At 41.3% G+C, this 27,729-nt stretch overlaps 1 protein-coding gene across 1 annotated transcript in view; it reads left to right on the plus strand.

Annotated features, from left to right (window-relative positions):
* The window catches only part of prex2 (phosphatidylinositol-3,4,5-trisphosphate-dependent Rac exchange factor 2), a 416,168-nt gene that overhangs the window by 365,089 nt on the left and 23,350 nt on the right, over positions 1-27,729 (plus strand). Inside the window, exons 36-37 of the mRNA XM_078217095.1 lie at positions 1,534-1,597; positions 1,895-2,085. Of these exons, the coding sequence (XP_078073221.1) occupies positions 1,534-1,597; positions 1,895-2,085 (255 nt within the window). The remainder of the gene's footprint in view (positions 1-1,533; positions 1,598-1,894; positions 2,086-27,729) is intronic.

Raw genomic sequence — 27,729 nt, forward strand, 5'->3', positions numbered from 1 at the left:
AAAATCTCAGGATTTTGAAACCCAGTTATCATAATTCTTTATCTTTGGTCCTTACTTTATCGAAGTCTGTATTTATTTGTAGGTAATTACCTCATACTCTAAACTTTTTTTGTTGCATGTTACTTCCCCAGACAACCTTACTCTAATTAAATTCTCAAGTTACAATTACGCAGTCAGCTTCCAGCTCACAGTAATGTCTCCCTATTCAAGAATCATTTACAGCTGGTTAACTGCCAACTGACTGACATTGTTAACTTGTTCACTGCATTTTTTTAAAGATCTAAGTTAAATTCTAAATGTTGAGACTAATGGCTGGATTTTACCAGCTCATGATGTATATAGTACCTCCTCTTAAATAGCAGAACCACATTAACTGTTCTCCAGTCCTTTGTCACCTCCCCCATGACCAGAGAGAAATTAAAAATTTGGGTCAAGGCCCCTTCAATCTATCCCCTTGCCTCCCACAGCAGCCTTGGACACAATTCATCTGGACCTGAAGATTTGTCAACTTTTAAGCCTCCAATATCTTGTCCTTCCCAATGTCAACTTGCTCAAGAACCTAACATTCTCTCTCCCTGAGTTCCATACTGCATCTTCATTCTCTTGTGTGAAGATGGATGTGAAGTATTCGTTCAACACTTCACCTATAGATTGCCCCCTTGGTCCCTAATGGGTCCTATTCTTTCCCCGGTTATCCTCTTTCCATTGATATACTTGTCGAATATCTTGGGATTTTCCCTACTTTTCCCAGCCAGTGCTTTCTCATATCCTATTCTGTGTTACATTACATCCATAAGGTCATTTATGTTCCAATGCTCTCAGTGGAAATTGGTGGTTACATCCTTCGTCTCAAAATTATGCTGGAAATTTCCTGGAATGTACCCACCCTGCAATTGTTCTTTCACACTGGGAATGCTCGATTGCAGAATCACCTGAAGAAGGTGTCTCATTGACCATTGAGGAATTTCATAAACTGTTGACTTACAGATTACCAACGTTTACGGGGTGTACTAAATACCTAAGGAAATGGCTGGAGCTGAAGAAGGTGGCAAACAGGCTGATCATACACAATTTAAGGGGGAAACAGGTTTATTTTTTTATTAATTCATTTTTAGGATATGGGCAACACCAGCAAGGCCAGCATTTTATTGCTGATCCCTAAGGACAATGGGCAAAGTTAAACTTTGTTCGGTCAAAATAAACTTCTGACCTAAATTCTGGAGCTGAAATGGGTTTGATTGGGAGCCTTGAGAAGACTCCGGAGCTTGTCCAGAATAATGTAATTGAATCTGGGGTTCTGCTAATCAATCATTGGGGTGGATACCACTGCTCCATCCTTGCAAGTGTGGACTGTCCTTTCTAGCAGGTGTTAAATACATCATTCCTGCATGTTGGGGCAGGATGTGTGCCTGTACTCTGAGCAAACTTAACTGCACTTCTACCAGAAAAGCAGGACTCCTCGAGTTATCTTTTCTGAATTTTTTGTTCAGCTGGTTCTGGGGATTCTGTCTAATGGCTATATTCTTTAAACAGGTCTTTCTATCTGGCCAAGTCAAATTTGCCTCCGAATTCATCCAAAGCTGCTGCAATAGATAAGGTAATTAAGACAAACATTGAATCTTTATATTAAAGTTCGTATGAATTTCATTCATTCATCTAATGGATTCAAACTTGTAAAATTGTTTTAATTTGTAAGAGAAAAGTTTTTTTAAGTGTAAATTAAAGCCAAAATTTTATTAGGAAATAATGTCTTGAATTTCCTTGTACAGTCCAGAAAATTATATACACTTATGGCACTGTACAATTTTTGTACTCCATCAGACTCCCTATCTCAAGTTACCTTACCTACCTGAAGAAAAAATGTTGACTTTAACATTTCTCCTTCTGCCTGCAGTTCATGAGGCCCCTCAATGCATTGGATGAACTTCACCGATTGATGGAATCCTTTATCAGGTCAAAACGTACAGCACCCTGTGCTTACACAGCCTGTAGTGCCTCAGGAGTTGGCTTGCTGTCAGTGTCTTCTGAACTCTGCAATCGTTTGGGAGCCTGCCATATCATGATGTGCAATAGTGGAGTTCACCGGTATGAAAGCCTATTTTACATTCATATTATAAAAAATCATCTTTTTCTCGCTATGAGATTTAAATGGACATTCCAAAAATAAATTAAACTTATTTTTTAAAAATTTGTTATACCAGCATTGTAAACCAGCACTGGAAGCTTGCCAGTGTAAGTGTGGCACGTTGTGGGTAATCAGTCATTTCAAATGGTGATTGTAGAATGATGGAACCTTGTTGGGTTGGGGAGGAAAGCTATCCCACTGGCTTTCCTTTGCTGCCTGAAACCATGTCCATGATTTTCTGCTCGAAGAGGTGGCAATCTAATATATGTCCAACAAATGACTGGGCGTATCACGATAGTAATGGTGGTGGTGTGTTACAGATTATTCAGGGAATCTGAGTTGCAGTGACAACATGCATGTTTACATGTGTTGGAAGAGTAGTGTCAAATTTTAAAAGGATGCTTTGGCTAAGGCAGATTGGTTTCTTTCGTCAAAGCAAAACAAATTAAAAGTTTTATCTTTGAAAAAAAAAGTTTTGATTTTTAGCCAACAACACCAGCCATCCTACATTTTTGCAGAACAGTTAATTAATTTCTGTCCTCTTCAATTGAGATAGGCATTTGAGCAGAGCTGTAAATGACCCAGTGCTATTTCTGGGTTGGAGTTAGGAATGCAGGCTAGAACCAGGCTAAAATCTGGTACCCCAAGGAAGACACATCACCATTGTGGCTGAAGAGGAAAATTGGCCTTAATATAGTGGTAAATCCTTTTTTATTTACAACTCTTAAATTCTTGCATTATTTTTATTGATGGTGGCATTACAAACAATGACATGATAGGTTTCTGCTTGTGATTGCAACAGTTGAAGTGAATTACATAATGTATGGCAAAATGGTTGCTTCATCTAAGGTATTGGGAGATGTGACTGGATTTTGCGGGTTGGCAGTAAAAGTGGAATGTTTTATGAAAGGAAGAACAGGTTTGACAAATTTATTTGAGTTCTTTAAGGAGTTATCTAATAAGGAAAGCAGGTTAAGCCTATGCTCATTGGAGTTTAGAAGAATGTGAGGTCGGCTGAAATGTTACCACCGTTCACACCGGTGGGATTTTTCTATCCTGCAGTGAACGGAGTTTTGGCTGGGTGCCAAATTCTCCAACCTTGTGTAGCGGGAGTGTGGTGTGAACAGCCGGTAAAATCGTGCCCAAAATCTTTTCTCAGGGGTCTTGAGATGCTGAGAGAATATTTTCAATCATGGGGGAATCTAAAACTTGGGTGCATAATTTCAGATAGAGGATCACCAATTCAAAATGAAAATTAGGATTTTCATTTTTCTTTTGACTCTTTGCTCTGTGTGGAAGAGAATTCTAATGGAGGCTGAATCATTGAATATATTCAAAGCTGAGTTGGACAAATATTTGAACTGAAGGGAGCCAAGGATTATGGGGGCAGGCAGGGAAGAGTTGATGCCACGATCAGATTAGCCATGAACTTACTAAATAGGAAGGCTTGTGGGTGTGAAAGGCCTCCTCCTATTTCATATGTTTTGTTAGAATACAATCAGAATTTTATCTGGCAGTATAATGTAGGGCTGTTAATGCAAGTGTTGTGTTGGTACATAAATAGGCTAACTTGCTCGATTGAGTGAGGCCAACTCATTCACATAATTCACTGGTACTCCAGCCACATTTTTCAGAACTGTAAATGAATGAACAGCTGCTAACTGCCCCTTGTGAATCAGGATCGGGGGAGAAGACAGAGTTTGAGGAAGGGTACAAGTATTGTTGCAAGAGGTTGCCAGGAAGGGAGAACGTACCCAATTTTTGAATATATTTTTATGGAACTCATTGTTCCAGATAAATTATTAGGCAGTAAATCAATCATATACTAATCAGGAGTGCAATGAACCAGCTGCTGAACATGCCTTACTTCTCTGTCCTCTTTGCATCTGTCATTTTCATTACTCTGCAATGTCGTAAGCCATAGAATTCTGCACTCAATATTCTGGAGACCAGATGCTTCTTTGCTTTAAACTTGCCATCATATTATTGCTCAGCATTTCAGGCTGCGCTTTTTGAGTGATTGAATAGGGGAGAAAAACTCTGACTGGGATTTTCTGTGTTGGCCATCGTTGACTGTTCCTTGATTCAAGGATGACATCTACTCGATTGCGGGTTTCTGCCACAGCTCTGCATGTGAAGCAAATTATGAATCTTCAGACCTTTAGGCACAATGGGGAAGAGCATCCCATCAGGTAGTGGGATCGAAGTGCAGATTTCCTTTCTTTTTGTTTTTGCTGCAGCTCTGCCTCCAAGATGTTGTCAATCAAAGTGTGATGCAGCTTGATGGACAGGTTGTCGCCATTTTAAACAATTGGGAGCAAGCTCCTCCCAGTCATTATTGTCAGGGCTGCTGTGTTTCAAGGACAGCTTCAGAGTGTCTATGAAGCATTTTCCTTCTGCTCCCTGGTACACTGACCATTTGAGAGTTAAGGAAGTTTTGTCTAATGGAACTTGCTTTAAGAAGGACGTGGGTATTTGTTTGACAGTCCTCCCATTGAATCCAGAGGATATGGTGGGGGCATTGTTGATATGGTGACAACAAATGCTCTGTACATCAGGACCTTTGGCAATTTATGGGGGTTTTTGTTGTCAAACACTCACTGCCATACTTTGCAGAAGGCTGACCTGGCTTGGCTGATTCGGTGTTGGATCTCTTCGTCAATGGTGGCGTTTTGAGAGAGGAAGCTGTAAGGGTATGGGAAGTGCTCAACATATTCCAGAGACTCTCCTTCAAAATATATGGCAGGGGAAATGGCAATATCTAAAAAATGGGGACAAAATTCCAGAGAACTGAGGAGGGTCTTTTAACCTGCCCACCTCGGCGCTCACCCATGGCTGCCTAGGATTTACTTCTGGGGTCTGCGGGCCTAGCTTGGTCTGGGCCTCATCTTCCCAGAGTGAAAATTGGATCTAAAAGTGCCCTTTAAGTGGAGGTGGATCAGTTGAAATGAAATTTTCTGATTCGAGCGACCGACCTACTCAATTTTCAAGTTTGATGAGACCACCGTAGTGGGTCGGATCTCAAACAATGACGAGACAAAGTATAGGAATGAGATAGAGAATTTGGTGAACTGGTGCAACGACAATAATCTCTCCCTCAATGTCAACAAAATGAAGGAGATTGTCATTGACTTCAAGAAGCATAGTGGAGAACATGCCCCTGTCTACATCAATAGGGACGAAGTAGAAATGGTCGAGAGCCTCAGGTTTTTAGCTGTCCCGATCACCAACAACCTGTCCTGGTCCCCTCATGTCGACACTATAGTTAAGAAAGCCCAACAATGCTTCTACTTCTCCGAAAACGAAGGAAATTTGGCATATCACCTACGATTCTCACCAACTTTTACAGATGCACCATAGAAAGCATTCTTTCTGGTTGTATCACAGCTTGGTATCGCTCCTGTTCTGCACAAGACTGCAAGAAACTACAAAGGATTGTGAATGTAGCCCAATCTATCACGCAAACCAGCCTCCCATCCATTGACTCTGTTTATACTTCCCACTGCCTCGGAAAAGCAGCCAGCATAATTAAGGACTCCATTCACCCCGGACATTCTCTCCCCCACCTTCTTCCATCGGGAAAAAGATACAAAAGTCTGAGGCCACAAACCAACCGACTCAAGAACAGCTTCTTCCCTACTGCAATCAGACTTTTGAATGGACCTACCTCGCATTAAGTTGATCTTTCTCTACCCTAGCTATGACTGTAACACTACATTCTGCACTCCTTTCCTTTTATATGAACGGTATGTTTTGTCTGTATAGCGTGCAGGAGACAATATTTTTCACTGTAAACTAATACATGTGATAATAATAAATCAAATCAAAACCTTGGTAGCAAAAATCTGGCCCAATATGTTTTTCTACAGATGGAGTGGTTAGTCTTGTAGGTTCAGCTGTTGGCATGGATCCAGAAACAAGAATATCACCAATTCAGTTTGTTACATTATATATCTGTGTCCGTACTTTGTTCTTCTCATAAATAAAGGCACCTGGGTAAAACTTTGATTAAGAAGCTGGTTGAAGTATTTGAATTGGACCGATACAACAAATGCAATAGCAGTAATCAATCCCAAGGAAATATAGCACTAAACACTCAACTCACTACTGCTTTCTTACCTGCTCGGGTCCCTGCTCTGACTGTTGAGATGTTCTTAGCTAACAACCTCTTGGTTTTGGAGCCCATGAACACCTTGCCAAAGATAGCTCCAACTGTACTTGTCTTTGCAGGACAGACTGTGCGACGGGGATGAGACAACATGTCGGGTACTGACTGAGTGAGGGGGTTGGGTGAACAGAAACAGATGAGAACTGGAAACATTTTGAGAAGAGTTCCAACTTCCATCACCCTTTTACTATCACTACTCTCAAGGTTCAGTCATTGCCATTGTGCTGCAGAAAGTTTCAGCAGCACTATAAGGCCACGGCTAAAGTATCTGTCATCCTACTCAAGATGGCAGTCATGTTGACATCCAGAATCTGCTTGACCGTAGTCAAAGTGTTCAAAATCTAGCTAGATATATTAAAAAGTGAGAAACTGTTTCCAATAGGTGAAGGATCAAAACCAGAGACACAGATTTAAGATGTTCAACAAAAGAACCAGGAGCAACATGTTGAAAAATTGTTTCTTTCACCACAATGAGTGTATAATGTATTTCCTCACAAAGCTGGTGGATGTAAATACAACGGTAAGTTTTCTCTTCACAAGAGCCAATGCAGACTTGATAGTTCAAATAGCTTCTTACCTTTCTGTACTGTGCTAAGATTCATTAAGACGCCCTTGTATTTATCTGATCAGAGTGTTTGATATTAAAAAATAAAATACGGTATTTATAAAAAATATGGTATTTGCATATTACCTGCTCTGGAATTGCACATCATTGCTTTGGACAATGTGGCGGGGAGCAGTGGGATAGGAGAAAATCTGCGATGAGGTAGAACAGTGCTCTTCATTAGCAATGATGTGTACCCTTGGGGACTTCATGTTGTCTGATCATCTTGGACTTCGCAACGACTGCTCATGAGGGCACACTGTGTGGAAGAGGAGGCATCTTAATGTTAGGCAGCCAAGCGCCTGACCTCATCATGCTCAGTTGCTCTGACTCCTTATTAGAGTTAGGACAAATGCAGCTCAGGCACTAATTTAAACTGCTGATGTCAGTGTCATTTCTGGGAGTGTACCACGGCCAGTTGAGTCATCTCTGAGTGCGATCATAGCAGAGATATTTCATTGGCAGCAATTTTGTCCCAAATGTTATGTTTCTGTTTCACCATCAATGTTACACATTGTGCGAGGCTGTGTTGGTTCTGATGGATATCTGTGAGAAGCCTTGCTAGATTGAAGACATGCAGCCACTGGCCCACTGTGGATCGTGCAAAAGCCCCGGAATCTTGTAGGGTGCTGTTGGGCTGGGATGTTGGATGGATGTGTGAAGAGGCGGCACTTTCTGATGTCTGATGCCAGGATGCTCTCCTCAGGTAGCACCTCATCCCAGCACTGACACATTCCCTCGAGGCTTGTTCACGGTTCAAAGCATTAGGGCAATGTGAGCGGGCTATGCAGCAATGCACTGTCCCCTGCAAGTTCCAGAGTGAAATTAGAGGAGTAGCAATGCTGGTGGTGATGCTGATCTGTGATGAAGGAGAAAGATCCAACGGGATCTACAATGCATCTTGTCATCATCCTCCTGGAATCTGCTGGCAATGAGTGCCTCATGAGCCTGCCTCGTCTGACCCATGCAATGGCCCCTTTGCCAGCAACCTCTGATTCCACACCTAATCACCATCATCCCCTTGGAGGTGGTCCTTATCAGAGAAGCGGTGCAGTTCTTCCACTCATCGTCTACCAAGTCCTCCCTCACTTTACAGTTCTAGATTGTGTGCTGTTCTGCAAGTCATGATGATGTGTGTGACCCTTTAGGGTGTGTACTGGAGCCTTCCACTACATCTTCCACGCACCAGAGTTGTATTTTCAGGATCCTTATTATGTGTTCCACCAATGTCCGAGTTGCAGCATGAGCCTTGTTAGACCTTCTCTCAGCAGGGGTCTGAGGCCACCACACGAGTGCCATCAGCCATGTCCTTTGCGGGTAACCCTTTTCCCTGAGGAGTCAATCCTGCATCCTGTGTGATCCCTCAAAGACTTCTGAGAGCTGAGACTTACTCGATGTAAGAATTATAGACACTTCCTGGGTATCTGGCACAAACTTGCATAAGTTTGTTGTGGGCGCACACCAGCTGCACATTGAGCAAGTGATAGCCTTTCTAGTTGAGGTACCGGGCTCCCTGTTGTGAGGGAGCTTTTATAGCCACATGAATGCACTTGACAACGCCCTGCACCTGTGGGAAACCAAATATCTCAGCAAAACTCAGTGCTCTTCTGACCTCATTTGCTTGATCTCTGTCGACGTTGATAATATTGTGGGCCTTTTCAAAAATGGTGCCTGTGGCTCCTTGGATGCGTTTGTGGGTGGATGTTTGGGAGAACCCACAGAAATTCCTAGTGGAGCCCTGGAAGGAACCACTGGCATAGAAATTGAGTTTGGTGGTTATTTTCACAGCTACTGGCAATGGATGCCTTCCCTATCCATTTGGTGCCACCTCCTGGAGGATATGGCAAATGTGAGTCACCAGAATCCTTGACACGTGGAGGCATCTGCGACTTTGGTTCTTGCTCATCTGCAAATAACAGATGCAATGTCTAAACACCCTGGATCTAGCACAGTGCCTATGAATGAAGCTAGGGGAACAATCATTGATACTTTGAGTGATCAGTGTTGTATGAATGGGCATTATTGCTTAATTTTCCTGACTTTCTGTGCGTCAATTGAACTAGATGCTAACCTGTCTCAGCTGTCTCTCTCTACTCATTTGAACTATCATTTCAGTTGGTTGACCATTTAGTGCTCCCCCTGAGTCTTGTGCCTCAGTGCAACCTTCCCCACTGATTCCTCCCAGTGCAACGCTTGCCCTGCAGCCCCAGCCCACCGTCGGTTTTATAAAACTGGTTTGGGGCCGCCTTGTGATATTTAGCTCTTGCACCCGCCATGACTCCCCTCCCGTTCGGAAGCGAAAATCCTGGTTTCATCTTTTATACTTATCAACGAATATGTCTTTCCTAGCATCCAGCTGTTCTGTGTTCTCGACAAAACACAGTATTCGCTTAATGGTTTCCTCTCACCCAAGTCCCAGAACAGGATTTGTTATCTGTGACTGACATTTTGATGAAGCTCAGAGCAATGGACTGCCAGACTCCAAATTGAAAACTTTGGATGAGCTTTCAGATTTAGCCCTCTTTATTAACCTTAGGCATCCTGCCAGCACAATTCATTGACCACAAGTCAATGTGAACAACAGGAGCAGCAACATATTAAGTGCAGCTATATTGCCTCCTCCATTTTAATTCAATTTTCTTCATGTGTCATAGCTTTCAGAAGAAGCATTTTTTGGCAATAGATGATGAATAGTTTAGTTATTAATCTGACTATAATATATTACAAAAGCCCCAGACTTCATTGGTGAGATTTGGCTCCTGTGGATTTTAACACTTTAAATATAACACTATTTCTAGCTTTGACGAGTATGTTTAAAAGGCTATGAATGGAACATTGATAGCATTATTCCAAGTATCACTAACCATTTTTCTTCAAGTTCAAACTTATAGGTCATTATTTTAAGCATAAGGACTGAAAGAAAAGAAAAACATGAAGAAAAACATAGGGGGAGAAATTCGTTTTCATGGCAAATGCCCAAACCGTGTTGATACCCAGGCAGCCCACGTAGTGTTCTTCAGTGATAACAATAATGAATGCAGCACAAACTGCACAGGTAGTGACCACTAGTGCTGCCTGCCCCCAGGGAATCAGACTAAAATACATATGAATTTAACCCCAAAATATTGTAGAAAATTATTGTACTTAAAACACTGCATAAAACAAATCCTAAATTTCTCAATTTTGAAGGCAAAGCATTGACAAAGTATTGGCTGTTTTTAGTACTGGGTAGTTGTTTGCCACAGGAGCCATTCACCGCGGACCCTGCTTACATTAAATGGCAGCAGACAGATCAAGCCTGTCACTGAGTTTGGAATGGTTAACAAGTGAGATCTTTATATAGTTATCTGGTTACAAGCAGCTCACTGTCACAGTTATAGCTGTTCAGATTGGACATGCATTTATATTTGTTAGGCGCAATTCTCCAAAAAAGAATTCTGAGTGTTGTCCCCAGCACGAGAAGTGATGCAATTCCCATCAGGTGGATCAATGTGATTCAGATCACAATCCACCCGCACTTAAATATTTTTTGGAGCTTGGGACGATTCACACCAGAAAGAGTTGTGCGGGACCTAAAGATGCCGGCGCAGCTGACTCCTCAGACACTCCCGATCTCTAGACATCCCTACAGATGCACTGCCCAGCCATTTCCCTGACCAAGCAGGGGCTCCAATGGTCTCCAAGTCCCCCGGTGTGGTTATCAGGCCTGGTCTTCATTTGTAGAGACCAGTAGTGATTCCCACTGGCTTCATGTTGCACCAGCCACAGTTGAATTCTGAGAGCCGGGTGAATCCGGCTTCAAACAGAAAATGCATGGTTAAATTTAAATACGCTAATCTGATTTATGCCCTTGCTGAGCATGAACCAGATTATGTCACCAGCTGAAGGGGACAGAATCTCAAAATGACTTCTCTCTGGCACAAATCGCGTTCTGACTTCCCTTGCAAGATTCTCCAGCTGTAACGCGATTTGAACCTGTACGCAAGGGGCTGGAGGATTGCCCCTGTTGTCTTTTTACTATTTGCAAGCGAGAAAATGAACAAGCCTGTTGAAAGACGATAGAGAGACTTGCATTCATTTGACACCTTCCATGACCACAGGATATTCTAAAGTGCTTTAAAGCCAATGACATACTTTATGAAGTGTAGTCACTTTTGTAACATAGGAAATGTGGGAACCAGTTTGCATGCAGCAATCTCCTTGTTGATTGAGGAATATTAGCCAGGGCACTGGGGATAATTCCCCTGTTCTTCTTCAAAATAGCACCATGGTACATTTTACATTCACCTGAGAGAGCAGATGGGGTCTTGGCCTCATCTTAAAGACTGCACCAGATTCCCTCAGCACTATCGTCATTGATTTTTTTTTTGTGCTCAATTCCTGGAGTGGAACTTGAACCCACAAATTTCTGATTCAGAGGCAAGAGTGCTGCCAGCACCATAGCTGATACAACTGCATTAATTATATCGAAGTACATTGTGGCAGATAATGGGCCTATCTTTAGGTCTGCAGGTCATCCGAGACCGGATGTATGACTGAAGATGCACGTGGGAACCCTGTGGAATTCTTGATACTTCAACCTATATTGGAATTGTCTGGAAAGTTTAAACTTCAATAGCCAATTGCCCTGCACCTTGGGATCCTGTGTGAATGTCTCCAACTCTGAGCAAGAGCCAGAGACTTTGGGCATTTGCAGGGTACTTAGCTGAATAGTTACCCAGGAAATGTTAAACAGATTAAAACCTAGTTTCTAACCGGACAGCACCACAACTGATCCCCCAATCACCCTCCCCACCCTCTTCCCACTAATTACCCCCAGATCAATCAATCACCTGGCCTACCTGACTACCCCCTGACCCAACTGTTCAAAAACAGAAAATGCTGGAAAATCTCAGCACGTCTGAGAGCATCTGTGGAGAGAGAATAGAGCCAACATTTCGAGTCTGGATGACCCTTCGTCAGAACTCTATCTTTTCTCCACAGATGCTCTCAGACCTACTGAGATTTTCCAGCATTTTCTGTTTTTGTTTCAGATTCCAGCATCTGCAGTAATTTGCTGTGATTTTTTATTTTACACTCCTGAGCACCTGACTACACCCCACCTGACCTGACTACCCCCCCCCCAATCACCCGCTGTTTCCCTCAACTCGACCTGACCCAAGTTGATTACCATCCAATAACACCCCGCGACCCAACCCGACCACCTCTATATTTGACCCGACTAACCCCAACAAACCACCTGATTACCCCTGGACCCGACCCAACTACCACCCTTACCCCCGACCATCTGTCTACAACCAGACGCAACCCAATTACCCGTTGACCACCTGACAACCCCCATGATTTGATCCTACTGCCCCATGATCACCATCCTATTTCCCTGACCTAATTACCCTCTAACCATTGCCCAACCACCTGACTGCCACCATGATCCAGCCCGACTATCCACCCTTACCACCTACTCACTTACCCACCTACCCATTCATCCGTTCACCCATCTAGTAGCATTCAAACAATGGACCTTTAAACTTACTATGTGGCAGCTGGAGCCATGAAAAGGAGGCGTGTCCTGTATTCATTGACTCTATTCCGCTCCGACAGAGTTCCCCAAGTTTCGAAAATCCTGGAAGAAATGCGCAGCAGCATTGGTTTGGGGGAATCTTCAAGTGCAGTAGCAATCCGCTCATCATCGTCATTGCTCAGAAGATTTGGGGCATTTACTTCTTTTCATGAACTTCTTGTTTTGTACTCATTTTCCTTATTATGGATAATTGTAACCAAGAATTCATGAACAAATATATGTAATTAATAATCACTCTGTTTTACTTTGGATAACCTGGGCATTCGGATTGATTTTAGGAATGTTAGTGGCAGATAGGGAGCTTCATATGGTGTCCGCACAGAATGGGAACTTGCTGCCAGGATCTTGCTGGTCGTTCACACTCATCAACCCAAAATCCCCCATCTGACAGAACTCTTTCAGATAATTTCATTACATTTACCTAGCGTTTTAAAGCTTAAATTTGGCATGAATTGTCGTATTAACATCAGATTTTCAGAGATGTCAGAACCTTTGTAAAATTTGCATCGTTATAGGAACAGGAGTCGACCTCTTCTATCACCAGTTAATGAGGTCATGGCTGATCTGCAACCTAACTCGATATATCTGCCTCTTCCTCAGATCCCTTGATACCTTTGGATAACAAAAATGTGTTGATCTCAATTTTAGCATTAACAATTGATGAGCATCAGTTGTTGTTTGTGAATGAGTTTAAAACTCGTAACATCCTTTGTGGGAAGTATTGTTTTCTAATTTTACTCCCAAGAGGTTTGGTTTTAACTTTTACACTCTGCTCCCTAATCCTAATCCCTAAATCCTCAACTGGCGAAAATGACTTCTTTTTATCTAGCTTTTCTGTTCCCCTTAATATCTTGAAAACTTCAATCAAATTATTCCATAACCTTCTAAATTCCAGAAATTGCTCTTAACTTTCAAGGTATCGAAATGAATCCAGTTGAAATATGACTCCTACCCCATTGTGTTCTATTGCTTTAGATATAAAGGCAAGCATTCTGTAAACCTTTTTGATTATTTTCGGTATCTATTCATGACATTTTCATGATCTGTGTAGTTAGATCCCCAAGACACTTTGGAACACTACATTCTGCACCCTTTCCTTTCCTTCTCTATGAATGGTATGCTTTGTCTATAGAGCGTGCAAGAAACAATACTTTTCACTGTATACTAATACATGTGACAATAAATCAAATCAAAAAAACCTCCACTTTTTCCAGCTTATCACTGTTTTGAAAGTACGCTTCTATCCTTTTTAGGTCCAAAGTGGCTGACCTTGCATTTACTTACATTAAAATCAGTTTGCCACAGTTTTGGCCATTCACTGAATCTCTTTGTAATTTTGTATTTTCATCTATACTGCTTTACTTTACTGCCTATCTTTGTGCCATTGGCAAACTTGAATATGTGGCTTTCTATTCTATCATCAAACTAATGAATACGATGAACAGTTGAGACCTCATCACAGATACTTGGCTGCATTCTGTCAATTAGAGTTCCTGTCTATTATTTCTACTCTGTGCCTTCTTACACTCAGCTAATTTCCTAACTAGGTCAATAATTTGCTTTCGATTCCATGAGCTCCAACTTTAGGTAACAGCTCCTTATGAGGGCCTTCACCAAATACTTTTTGAAAGTCCATATAAGTGACATCCTTAGACATTCTCCTGTCTGCTACTTTAGTCACCTCTTCAAGAAATTCAAGCAGATTCATCAAGCATGACCAACCCTTTATAGATCCTTGCTCAGTCTCTCTAATCAGCTGAAAAACTTCAAGCTGTACATTCATCCTAACCTTAATTATAGACTCTAGCAATTTCTCAGCAACAAATGTTTCTGTCTTTAGTTTCCTTTGGTGAGTGAAATTAAGAACTCCAAAACTTAAGAAATCTTCTTATGACACTAGTAAGCACAATTTTTGCTACAGCTAAGTACAATTTACACCTGGTAAAATTACAGGTGTAAATCGTATTCCCAGGTTGGGAATACGATATCACAGTGGTTACTGAGAAAGGAGTTAAAGGGAAAGTAGAGGCCACAATCAACCATGATCTTATCAAATGGCGGAGCTAGCTTGAGTGGCTTAATTGCCTGCTGATGCTCCTAATTTGTACGCTCCTATGCATATCTAAATTGGAGTTATTGGCCCTTTTTCCACCAGAATACCCTTGTTTGATCTGGGAACTACATGAATAATTTGCATCTCACATTGACATGACTATAGACTTCTTGACCCTTCCAGAAGCTCAGAGATGGGTCATTTATTGTTTAACTTTTCATACTTCTAACACCGGTTACCCTTTGAAATGTAAGACCCGATTTTGCCATCGCGTTGCGCCCATTTTCAGGCATGAAAACTTGGTAAAGTCGGGCATGAGGCAAGTAGCATGATCCACGCCTGCCTCCGTGCCGGTTCCCCCTTTACCAATGCCCAAAAATGGCCATGATCGGGACCGCGCCCGAAACCGGCATGCATTTAAATTGACATAATGGGCTGCACGCTCAACCTTACCGGCACTTCCCCCTTTACCAGCATGTTCGCCCATCCAGAATTGGCGTGAAACAGACATGCTTCACAAAAGTCCAATTCGGGCACTCCAGTTAGTGAGGAGGTAGACGCCTAGCGTCCGACGGCTCTCTGCTTGAGATCGGTGGGGAGGGGAGAAGGGGGGTCCGCTGCCACACTGCTGAGATCAGTGAAGGGGAAGGGGGGCGTTCGCTACCATTCTGCCAGAGATCGGTGTGGGGGAGGGGGCCGCGATCGGTCTGGGTGATGGGGGGGGTGGGGGATAAGGGGGTCAATAATGTCATGGGGGTGGCGCAATGTCTGGTGGCTAGGGGAAGGCATTATCCGGCCCGGGAGCGATGTGGCAGGAGAGCCGTATTCTATCATTTTTTTTCTGCACATGCGCAATTAGAGATGCCAATCGGAGCTGCAAGATTTTGGGTGCGTTAAGCTCCACCTTCTGCAGCGCGATTCGGAATCGCTGATATTTGTTCAGGCAGGGGCGCTTCAGAACGGGTCTAAAAATCGGATCTGAAACACTCCCAGTTTCAAGTCCGCCCAGCACTTAGAATCAAAATGGTAAAATAGGGCCTGTAATCTCCCCAGGTCTCTTTACCACATTCTCAACCAAGAGTTTCCATTTATCCACACGTAAAATCCAATTTCTAAACTAAAATATTATACTCCGGAAGCGCATAAATCCTGGAATTACAGCCCCAGACCAAATTGCATTATTTATTAATATGTAAATAATAAAACTAAAACAAAAAATTAATGTATTTATCTCATACATTTTGGCCAGAGGAGCTCAGGTGCTTCAGAATTGAATGGTCAGGCAGGGCAAAGGGAGTTTGAGGACATGCTGTGTTTTCTCAGACCATGAATTTGTGTTTGGAGATGTTGGGAATTGTGCCTGGTAACTGTGATCTTGGTAAGGTGACCCAGACGGGAAACTCCAAGGTGTTTTATGAAGTTAGCCTAAATCCTAAGTTTTTGCATTTGAATTTGGCATGGGTGAGTATAAGGTGCATCACTCTAGGTATGATTCACGTGACCCACTAGGAAGCTCTTAACAAAGTTTATTTAAGAACACAATTAAAATATAACAAAAAAAAGCATAACTTTTACCAATTACAAGATTTAAGCATAACACGATATAAACCTTAACAGCTAGCTATCTATGTTGTTTCCAGTCAAACACCATCCCATAGCAGTTCACCCCTCTTCAGACTTGGCACTGAAACAAGTATGCTCACGTTATGCTGGATTTTCAGCTTTTTAACACCTACAGTGAATTGGTGCTTCGAACGCTGGAACAATTCTCTGAGGCTTCCCAGCCCTGGAACTTTCAGAGAGCGAAAGGGACAGGGACACTGCCTTCTTCCACCAGCTCCTAATAGCAATTGAGAAAATGAAACTAAAACTTGGACTTTTCTGTGGAAAAATGCTGTCCCCAGGCATATCACCTGATCTGCCAATCCTCTCTAAATTAAACTCCACTTAGCAATCCCCATAGGACCTTAAAACCCCAGAGCACTGCAATAGTCCAGCTTAAATTTTGATTTGATATATTATTGTCACATGTATTAGTATATAGAGAAAAGTATTGTTTCTTGCACGCTATACAGACAAAGCATACCGTTCATAGAGAAGGAAATGAGAGAGTGCAGAATGTAGTGTTACAGTCCTAGCTAGGGTGTAGAGAAAGATCAACTTAGTGCGAGGTAGGTCCATTCAAAAGTCTGATGGCAGCAGGGAAGAAGCTGTTCTTGAGTCAATTGCCTCAACAGCAATAAAGGACACTGGTCATAGACATCATGGTGCTGACAACTTCCAGGGGCTACGAGAAACATCCTGCAAAGAAACATAATTGAAATATATTTCTTAAAGGCACTGTATCATCACATAGGTGTCTGACACTTGTAATGTCCAGATTAGACCTGGTAGGAGCAGGTTTGAAAATCACACTATTGGAAGCAGCTGCTGATTTTTGTGGCTAACTGCAATTTAGAACCCTTCCCTATTTCCTGCCCCTGTGAAAATTGTGAAGGCCCGGTTTGAAGTAAGGACTCCTAGATTCGAGACTCTGCCAACATTTTCACACAGAGAGGCTTTCTACCCTCATGCAAGTTCAGTCCATGATCTCATGTTCTGCAGCCACTATTTTGCCAGTGGAATGTATGGATGATGATAATTCAATAACTTTAAAAATGGAACTTGTTTGGATATCCAGGGTATCTTTTTGGAGAGGTAAGATATCCCTTTAAATATGGTCCCATGACACCTTTGGGAGAGGTCAGGTGTCCTTCTGGAGATGTACGGTAACGTTTGGGAAAGGTAAGTTATTCTTTGGTATTGTTAAAAGTAGATATGAATGTGCATCAATAGTGCATAAACCCATTGGAACTGTCAAAGACATGTCAAGCTGTCAAAGAACTGCCAAAATGTATTGGACTGTCATAACTCTTTAGAACTGTCAAAACTGTCAAGGGATTTAACTCCACTGGACATTAAAAATAATAAAATGTGTGAATTTATTTTTTTAAATCTTGTTATTTCACTCTGTCTGTTGACATAAGTCTGAGTGTGAGTATCTGGGATTTGTGTTGCATGATTGATTTTTACAACACAACATTTTCACAGTGCGGAGCCAGTTAAGTGAACAGCTTGATAGACAGCTCCAAGTGGTTATAAAACAGAAATATTTGTGTTCATTAGAAATTAAATACTTCAGTAAAATGTTCATTTTCATAAGGAAAGGAACTAAGTACTTAAGTGAAATGTTTGTTTTCATAAGTGATGAGTTGAAGGAACTTGAATGCATTGAATTTTGTTATCGAGTGATTTTTAAATTGTAATGTCAATAATAGACACATGACTTTATTTTATGTCAGCATGGTTCTTGAGGTTTGCCCATGATGGATACAAGGTGAATTGTCATGAAGGGGGTAGAGGTAATGGCAAAGGGTGGTGAATGGGTTGGCATTTGTTGGCACTAAGTTGGCATAGGGGATAAAAAGGACATGGGATTGTGGGGCATGGGTTTCATTGAGGTATGAAGGTTTATGGGGGCTAGGTGGAGGGTCTGAGTTGACATTGAGGGTATGAGCAATTATTGGAAGGTGGATGGGGAGTATGGGGTTGCATAGGTTGGCATGAGTGTGTGTGGTTGTGAGCGGTGAGGGCTAGAGGACTGTTTTTAAATAACTGCAGGTCTCCGAGGCAGGCCATCCATCAAGCCTTCCCCAATACTTAGCAACTTCGGCACTCATTCCGGGGACAGTGAGCACGACCCTCAGAGAACCCCATCACCCTGGAATGAAAATCTGACCTTTTGGGGCACTTTCTCCTAGATCAGGTTTGTGAAGCTAGAAATTGTCCCAAATCTGCACTCCTGATTTATTACTTTTGTTATCAATGTGCCAATATGGTAAATGTTATGTATTTTTATATTACTTGAAATGTATTTGAAAACGCATCTATTAGAACAAGAATTTTCTGCTTGATGCTTGTGAATTTACTAGAACATTGCAAAAATGTGACTGACTGTGTAACATACACCAGCCAGTAACTTGTAGCTGTTTCCCTCTCAGCGAGTAAGGAAACTCATTTATTTTAATGGAGAATCAAGCCCACATTCATCCTACTCCGAAAAGTGATCTGCAGTGTTTATCGGCACTCATTTTCTTTCCTTATCTGATACGTCAGTAATTACTTTGAATAATTAATAGTTGCTTAGTCTGTTGTGTGATCATGACTTTCCACTTAAATCGTAGAATTGCATTTTGACCAAATGAATTTGATACAAAATAAATATGTGGAGGAACACATATTTATGAAGTATGTTGAAGTTAAACTTATTTATTAGTCACAAGTAAGGCTTACATTAACACTGCAATGAAGTTACTGTGAAATTCCCCTAGTTGCCACAGTCCGGTGCCTGTTCGGGTCAATGCACCAAACCAGCACGTCTTTCAAAATGTGGGAAGAAACCGGAGCACCCGGAGGAAACCCATTCTCAGTGTGGAGAATGTGCAAACTCCATACAGTAACCCAAGCCGGGAATCGAACCCGGGTCCCGGCACTATGGAAAGACCCATCCTTCTTCTCTAAGTTTGTCTTCAGGGCAGCTTGGAGCAGATGGTTTAACTCTGTGCCAATCTTCTTTGTGAAGTGTTGAATACAGAACTCCTCTGAGCTTCCCAGGTGGGCCCATGTTGATCTGTAAATGTGTGTCCTGGAGTGAAATTGGGTGTGTACATAATGTATCAGATGTGATCACATCTGTCTCTCTTGTCTTATTATCTAAGTTTTGCAGTGCAATTGGAAGCAATGATGAATTCCCAGTCTGAGAGTATTGTTTGCTGCAAATGAAATTGCAGGGAGCAAGCATGACTGCAGGAAAAGAAATTGCTATGCAAAAATGTGTCAAATAAAGAAAGAGGCTTGTAAGAAACCTACGGTGACAATACAGACTGACCAAACAATCATGGTCCATTTAATGTGGGCAAGCTGTGCTAAGGAGAGATCCTGTTGAGAATAATGTGGAAGCCACATGGGACTAATCAACAACAATTTTACAAGTATAATGAGACTTGTAGTGAAGCCCAGTGCATCTTTCCAAAAGGTGTCCTTTTCCATTTCTGAGAAATACAATGTGCTGGGCATACTGTGCACAGGCCCACATGCATTGTCCAGTGCTGCTAGCGGGGCTATTAAGCAATCTCCGTCATTGTATGTTACCCTGTCATTCAATTCCAGTACCTCCACTGATACTGTGACTGATTTCACAAGCAGTCATCGTCGACAGCAACAACTGACATTTATGTAGCATCTTTAACATAATAAAATGTACCAAGGCACTTTGCAGGACCATTATCACATGAACTGTGACACCAAGCCCCACAAAGACCTATCAGGACAGTTGACCAAAAGCTTGATCAGTGAGGAGGCTGAAAGGTTTAGACAGGATATTCCTGAGCTTGGGGCTTAAACAACTGGAGGCACAGCCACCAATGGTGGAGCAGTTAAAATCCAGCTGCACACGAAAGCAGCGTTAGAGGAGCACAGATATCTTGGAGGGTTTTGAGGCTTGAGGAGATTACAGAAATAAGGAGGGTGGAGCCATGAAGGGATTTGAAAACAAGGATGAAAATTTTATAATCACTGCTTGACCAGGAGCCAGTGCAGGGCTGAGACACGTGCAATTTGTATTTAGGATAGTTCTTTAAGCATTATTTTTCAATTATATGGAAGAGCTTATGGTTATGTTGTTACAGAATAACTACCTGAATTTTTATTTTGAATTGATTATTATTATTTATCTGATCATTATTGTCACCATGTACTGGTATACAGTGAAAATTATTGTTTCTTGTGCACTATGCAGACAAAGCATACCATTCATAGAGTACACAAAGGAGAAGGAAAGGAGAGGGTGCAGAATTTACAGTTCATAGCGAGGGTGTAGAGAAAGATCAACTTCAAAAGTTTGATGGCAGCAGGGAAGAAGCTGTTCTTGAGTTAGTTGGTACGTAACCTCAGACTTCTGCATATTTTTCCTGATGGAAGAGGATGCAAGAGCGTATGTGTGGGGTGCATGGATCCTTGATTATACTGGCTGCTTTTCCGAGGCAGCAGCAAGTGCAGACAGAGCAATGGATGGGTGGCTGGTGATGGATTGGGCTACCTGCACAACCCTAGTAGTTTCTTGCGGTCTTGGTCAGAGCAGCAGCCATACCAAGCTGTGATACATCCAGAAAGGATGCTTTCTATGGTGCATCTGTAAAAGTTGGTGAGAGTCATAGCAGACATGCCAAATTTCCTTAGCCTTCTGAGAAAGTAGAGGCATTGGTGGACTTTCTTAACTATAGCTTTGGTGTGGAGAGACCAGGACAGGTTGTTGGTGATCATGACATCTAGAAACTTGAAGCTCTCAACCATTTCCACTTCATCCCCATTGATGTAGACAGCGGCATGTCCTCCACTACGCTTCTTGAAGTTGATTACTATCTCCTTCATATTAGTGACATTGGATAGAACGTCTAAAGATGATTCTCATAGTGCCCACCTTCTAAACATGAGATGCAGCAAAAGAAAATTCCTAATTAGGGAAGGAAATTTTATTCATGTCATCTCAAAGAATATTGAAGAAATCTTTGACAGAGAGTCGTCTGGACTCGAAACATCAGCTCTTTTCTCTCCTCACAGATGCTGCCAGACCTGCTGAGATTTTCCAGCACTTTCTCTTTTGGTTTTAGATTCCAGCATCCGCAGTGATTTGCTTTTATCGAAGAAATCTGTTGCAATGTAATGGGGTGACAAAGTTTTGTTATTTAAAGTGGGCACCTTATCATTAAGGTACCTTTCCAATATCAAACTTTTACAAAGATTTTGATTTTTCTTCAGGAAGCTTTTATTGTTAAGGATATAATCACATCCTTTTAACATGGAGCAACACAAAAAAGAAAGAATATAATCACAACAAAAGAATGCTCCTGCTGGGGGAGCAGGTTATTTACAAGTTTAAAACACGTCAGAGTTAATGAAAAGTCATGCGCCAAATTTAGAATTAAAGTGTCAATTTTTATGGACAAGTTTCTGGGAAGCAGGATGAAATATAGGAATAATGAATACTGTTGGAGAATTAAACTTGGAAATTTTAAGCAGACTGCACGAAGAAAATGAATTGATGTTCACAATTGATATGACATGACCACTGATGCATTTTGGAATAATAACTCTGTGTTTCTCCCTCACATGGATATGCTCAATAACTATTCCCAGCCAATAATGTCATTTCTTTTCCTGCTCTGATTACTTTGCTCAATTTATCTGTATTGAATTGTTTGGACTCTGAAGGTTGATAACTCAATTGGGGATACTGACTGAAAGCAGTCATTGCCACTGCTATTGAAACATTGCTCACTCAAGACTTTGTTGGAAACAAAAATGGAAAATTCTGGAAAGGCAGGCCAGGCAGCAACTATGGAAAGAGAAAGTGTTAATATTTCAGGCCATTGATCTTTCATCAGAACTGGAAAATGTCAGAGATCATTGCAGCTTCCAGGAAACTGAGTGCATATGTGGAGGAAGCTCTTGTTGTAGCCACAACGCAATTGAACATCAAGAGGACTCTCCTGTTACATAGAAATACAGATAATAGGATCAGGAGTAGGCCATTTGACTCTTCAAGCCTGCTCCGCAATTCAACATGATTATGGCTGATCCTCTATCTCAACCCCATACTCCAGTGCTCTCCCCATACCCCTTGAGACACCTTTAGAGTCTAGAAATCTTTCTACTAGTTCTTAAATATATTCAATGATTCGGCTTCCACAGCCTTCTATGGTAGAGAATTCCACAGGTTCACTACCTTCTGAGTGAAGGTGTTTATCCTCATCTCAGTTCTAAATGGCCAACTCCATATATTGAGACTGTGACCCCTTGTTCTAGACAGTCCAGACAGAGGAAACAACATCCTTGCAGCTAGTCTGTCCAGTCCTGTCAGAATTTTATACGCTTCAATTAGATCTCCTTTCATTTTTCTAAATTCCAGTGAACACAGGCCCAATCAACCCAATCTCTCCTCATACGACAATCATGCCATCCCAGGAATCAATAGTGAATCTTCACTGCACTCCCTCTATGGCAAGCATATCCATTCTTAGTTAAGGAGACCAAATCTGCACACAATACTCCAGGTGTGGTCTCATCAAGGCCCTGTACAGCTGCAGTAAGACATCCTTGCTGCTTTAGTCAAGTCCTCATACAGTGATGGCCAACATACTATTTGCCTTCCTAATTGCTTGCTGTACCTGCATGCTTGCTTTCAGTGCCTGTTGTTAGGGACCAAATCAAATACCCCAAGGCATATTATGAAGTTAGACTAGACCCATTTTTAAAAATTTTGCCATTAGTGTGAAGATAAGTGATTTTATCAAAACAAACTTTATTTTAACAATACGGTTTAAATATAACAAATGAATTAGCTTAATCTTTATCAATTGTAATATTTAAACACAATATAATTGTTAACTGCCATCAGTTCCAATTTAAGCAATATTCCTCATAGACTTAAACTCTTCTTCAGAATCAGACAGCAAACAACACAAGCTTGCATGTTTTTTCTTGTTAACAGTCGTTGAGCCTAAGTGGTTAGCACTGTTGCCTCACAACTCCAGGGACCTTGAATTCTTCTGAACAGTACCTTGGTCTCTGTTCCCTTAACTTCAGACTTTAGGACATTCTTTCTGTCCCATTTCCTTGATTATCTGGACATAAACTGCTTCCTTGGGAAGCCTGCCTCTGCAGCTCCTGTCCTGTCCAGACTTTTCTCTGTTAGAGTTGAGAGATGTTCACTCCCTGGTGTATTTCTTTAACTGCACTATATCCAGCTAAAACTAAAATGTAAAAGCTTTTCTACCTTAAAAGGGCCTCCAGTTTCTAAGCAATGCCTGCACACTTCTGCTGACTTATTTATTCTTCATGTCATAGCCCTCTCTAAGCACAATAGAAACACAATTGGAACTTCACCAATCTCCACACAAATGAACACCTCGGTCCAACGTGAATCTAACCTTAGGTTTTATCCTTCCAGGCACAGAAACATTCAATTAAACCCACTTAAATCTATATCTTATTTCTAATGTTTACCAATACAGACATAAATCCCATAAAACTACCTATGTTTTCTTAACAAATACAACAATATACATCATAATGGATCAACATATTCAGCGATATCCCTCTAAAATAGGATAAGAGGGAGAAAGATATGCAACAAATTTAAAGAATTAAAATTCTCTCATTACAAAGAGGAAAAGGAGCCATATTCCATAAACTTCCAAGATATGAGCTGGTACTAAATTTAAATAATAAACTCAGCCAAAAAAACTTATCATTATGAAAACTGTAGAAATAATTCAGCCTTAACAGTAGAAATTGTTCGTAGTGAAGATAACGCAAACATGTTTGCGGTGATCCTGACTGGAAAACTGTTTGGATCAATTTTATCCATTGTCTTTTAACAAAAGTTGCCTGATAATTAAGTTTTGCGATTTTTTTTTCATTATCTACACACACAAATTACCTTTTATCAATTATCTAAGTTAGAAAAGACAGAACTATCTAATACATAGAATAGCTATTTTCTGTGTAAGGAAGTCTTGCCAGTCAGATTGGATGAGATGGTGATATGTAAAGGAGAAGTGTTTTATCTTTAGAGAGATTAGAGCTTTAAAAAATTTAGATGGACCACATGCATTTCTGAATATTATGGGTCCCAGTTTTTCTAGGTTGATTGCACTTATTCTATGAAGGAAAGGAGCTGAAGGTTTTACGTCAGTAATCCCAAATGGCTCTTTGAGCTCAACAGCAAACAAAGTAAATGATGCATCAAAATACACAATAATGGGTCAACATATTTAATCACATTGTTTGGAACAGGGTATGAGAGGGGAAAGTGTATAGTAAGTCCAGGTCAAAGAATTAACTTAATTAACTTTCTCACATTGCAAAGAAAGGATGAAAAAAATTAATACTGATGTTCTATAAATTATGAACCTGAACTAAATTCCAACATTGTGTGTAATTCAACAACACCAAGTCCAAATTGCTGTGCTTATGGAGAAGGTGGGATGATCTTGTTATGTACCTCGGTCAAGTGTTTGCATTGATTTTCATTGATTTTATCCCCTTTCTCATCGGCAAGAATTGCTTATATAATTAAATTGTCTGGGAAAGAAATATACCCCCCCTCCCACCCCCCCAACATTGCCCAACCCCCATCATTGCTTGTGTTGAGCCTTCAGAGGAGTAAACCTTCAGTTTCCAATTAAATACAATTGTATTTGTTCCAAAGAGTGAAACATTACATTTGCCTAATAACAATTACATTAATCAGCAGTCAAAATATAGTATTAGGTTTTGTACCAAAATCAACTGAGAGTTCATTTTTTGGACTGTGGCAGATGAAATGTGATCAAATAACTTTGATGAGATACTGTATAATAAAGAAAAGATGATCTTGTTAGAGTAGTGATTGAAAATGGAATGGAACTGATAATGTATAACAATCAAGCTTCTATCACAGAAGAAACAAATCTGAAAACCTGATGCCAAAAATGGTTTGCTTCAAATTTTAGTACCAATAAGATTTATTTTAATCTCCACAAAGTTAGTTTTGTATAGGATGAGAAATGAAAGCAAATTATATTGATTTGGCATTTTCAACAAGATAAAATCCCTCTCCCTTCCAGCCCTCACGTCCCATCCTCCAGCCCTTGATGCTCATTGGTGGCAAATTTAGATATTGAGCATTCATGGGTGAATAATTAGGATAAATGATTGAATGCACAGTGAAGAAGGATGGTTTCCAGCTGCTTTTGAAGTTAGGGAGAGGTAATAATGTATATGGTTTAAAGAATGTATTTTGGGGTTTGGGGCTAAGGTGGCTGAAGGTTAAACAGTGGTCATAACTTAGGCTACTCATCCTACTGGAGTCTTTTGATTTGGAGAAAATATGATTTGTTGTTGAAGCTATTTTTGACAATGTTAGAAAAAAATTGAGCTTAGTAACATTGATTCATTTAAAAATTAATCTAATTTTATTGGACGTTTATAGACAATTAGCGAGGCTGTCTGCCAGTTTTGCCCTTAGCAGTCCAAAATGCTGTCAGTTTCATTGCCTGTTACTATATCAATGATTTGCTTCGTATCTCCGTCCTTAATTATAGATAGAACATAGGACCAGGCTATTTGAACCAACATATCCATGCTGTCATCCTGGCATTTATTTGACCCCAGTTTTCAGTTTATGAAGTTGAATACCCTCAGGGATCTATTCAACCATGATTACTTAAACACAAGTTCACTAGAAACCCCATGTTTCTCAGCAGCATGAATATTAAAGATTCCTGTTTTGTATTGCTGCACTACTGACATGAAGTTTGATTCAGATTCACTATTAAAGATATTGCTGAGTTCCTTAATTTCACAGTTTCTCCACAATGTGAGATTACTTTTGGAAACATAATGGCCAGGTCTTTGTGGTCAGTAGTGTGCAAACAGCGCTGGCTATTTATTACACATACATTTTTCTTGGGATTCTGCACTGGAACTTCTGTTTTTGGAAATTCACTGTGATGCCCGCTCCAGGGAATTTGGGATCTCTGTGCACAGGACAGCAACTGTGTAGCTCTTGAGCCAGATTTAAGAACCTGCACTGAAACATAAACATTGCAAATTTCAGCTTCTTAGTGCCTAATCTTTTTAGCATGTTGAGTGCTATTTTGGCTCCAAAATGGCATCCACAGTGCACAGGCACATTTCAGGAATGAGCCATGCTGGGTGTCATTTTGGTGAGGACGTCAGCAAATTTGCAGAAAACATCCACAAGAAGTATGCAGAGCAGCAGCGAATCTCTTCCCTCAGCCCCCCAACCAACATGTCTCCCTCCCCCTCCCCCCACCAGTGAATCTTGCCCACACAGTCCTCCCCCGCTGGTAGTGAGCCTCTTCCCCCAGCCCCCCTACCCTGAAAACCTCTCTTTTTCCTGTACACACTCACCACCATCAGTGTTTGTTGTTCCTTCAAATGCATTCTGTTTCTCTCCCACAAATTGTGGGAGAGGGATGGCATGTGCTTGGAGAAGCAGCTACTTGTAGAATGTTCCACTCCACTTAACCGTCTTACTGGCAATTTGAACACTGGCTCTACGGGTCATTATAAAGTGGCATGGGGGGCCGCAATGGGCCTGAAGGTCAGGGGTTGGACAAACCTGTTAATTATGTGTAATGTCAGTCTGAGGATCGTGGGATTATATTCATTGGAGTTTAGGAGGTTGAGGGGAGATCTGATAGAAACTTACAAGGTAATGAACGGCTTAGATAGGATGGACGTAGGGAAGTTGTTTCCATTAACAGGGGAGACTAGGACGCGGGGGCACAGCCTTAGAATAAAAGGGAGTCACTTTAGAACAGAGATGAGGAGAAATTTCTTCAGCCAGAGAGTGGTGGGTCTGTGGAATTCATTGCCACAGAGGGCTGTGGAGGCCGAGACGTTGAGCGTCTTCAAGACAGAAATTGATAAATTCTTGATTTCTCGAGGAATTAAGGGCTATGGGGAGAGAGCGGGTAAATGGAGTTGAAATCAACCATGATTGAATGGTGGAGTGGACTCGATGGGCCGAATGGCCTTACTTCCGCTCCTATGTCTTATGGTCTTATATGCTTGGAGCTGTAAAACACAGAGTAAGCAATGGTGTCTCATCTTCATCTTAAGAACATAAGAAATAGGAGCAGGAGTAGGCCATCTAGCCCCTCGAGCCTGCCCCGCCATTCAATAAGATCATGGCTGATCTGAAGTGGATCATTTCCACTTACCCGCCTGATCCACATAACTCCTAATTCCCTTACCAATCAGGAATCCATCTATCCGTATAAATCTATCTTCATCTTCTTCTTCATCAATCTTTCCTGCCCTTCTACCTCTTGCTTTTCCTTCACTGCCTGACCATAGAACAGAGAACAATACAGCACAGGAACAGGCCTTTCGACCCACAATGTTGTGCCGAACATGGTGCCAAATTAAACTAATCCCTTCTGCCTGCCCTTCGTCTATATTCATCTATTCCTTGCATATTCATGTGCTTATCTAAAAGCCCCTTAAACACCCCGATCATATCTGCCTGCACCGCCACCCCTGGCAGCGCATTCCAGACACCTACCACTCTCCGTGCAAAAAATGTGTT

The sequence above is a fragment of the Mustelus asterias genome, chromosome 7 (assembly GCF_964213995.1).
Source record: "Mustelus asterias chromosome 7, sMusAst1.hap1.1, whole genome shotgun sequence".
NCBI classification, from domain to species: domain Eukaryota; kingdom Metazoa; phylum Chordata; class Chondrichthyes; order Carcharhiniformes; family Triakidae; genus Mustelus; species Mustelus asterias.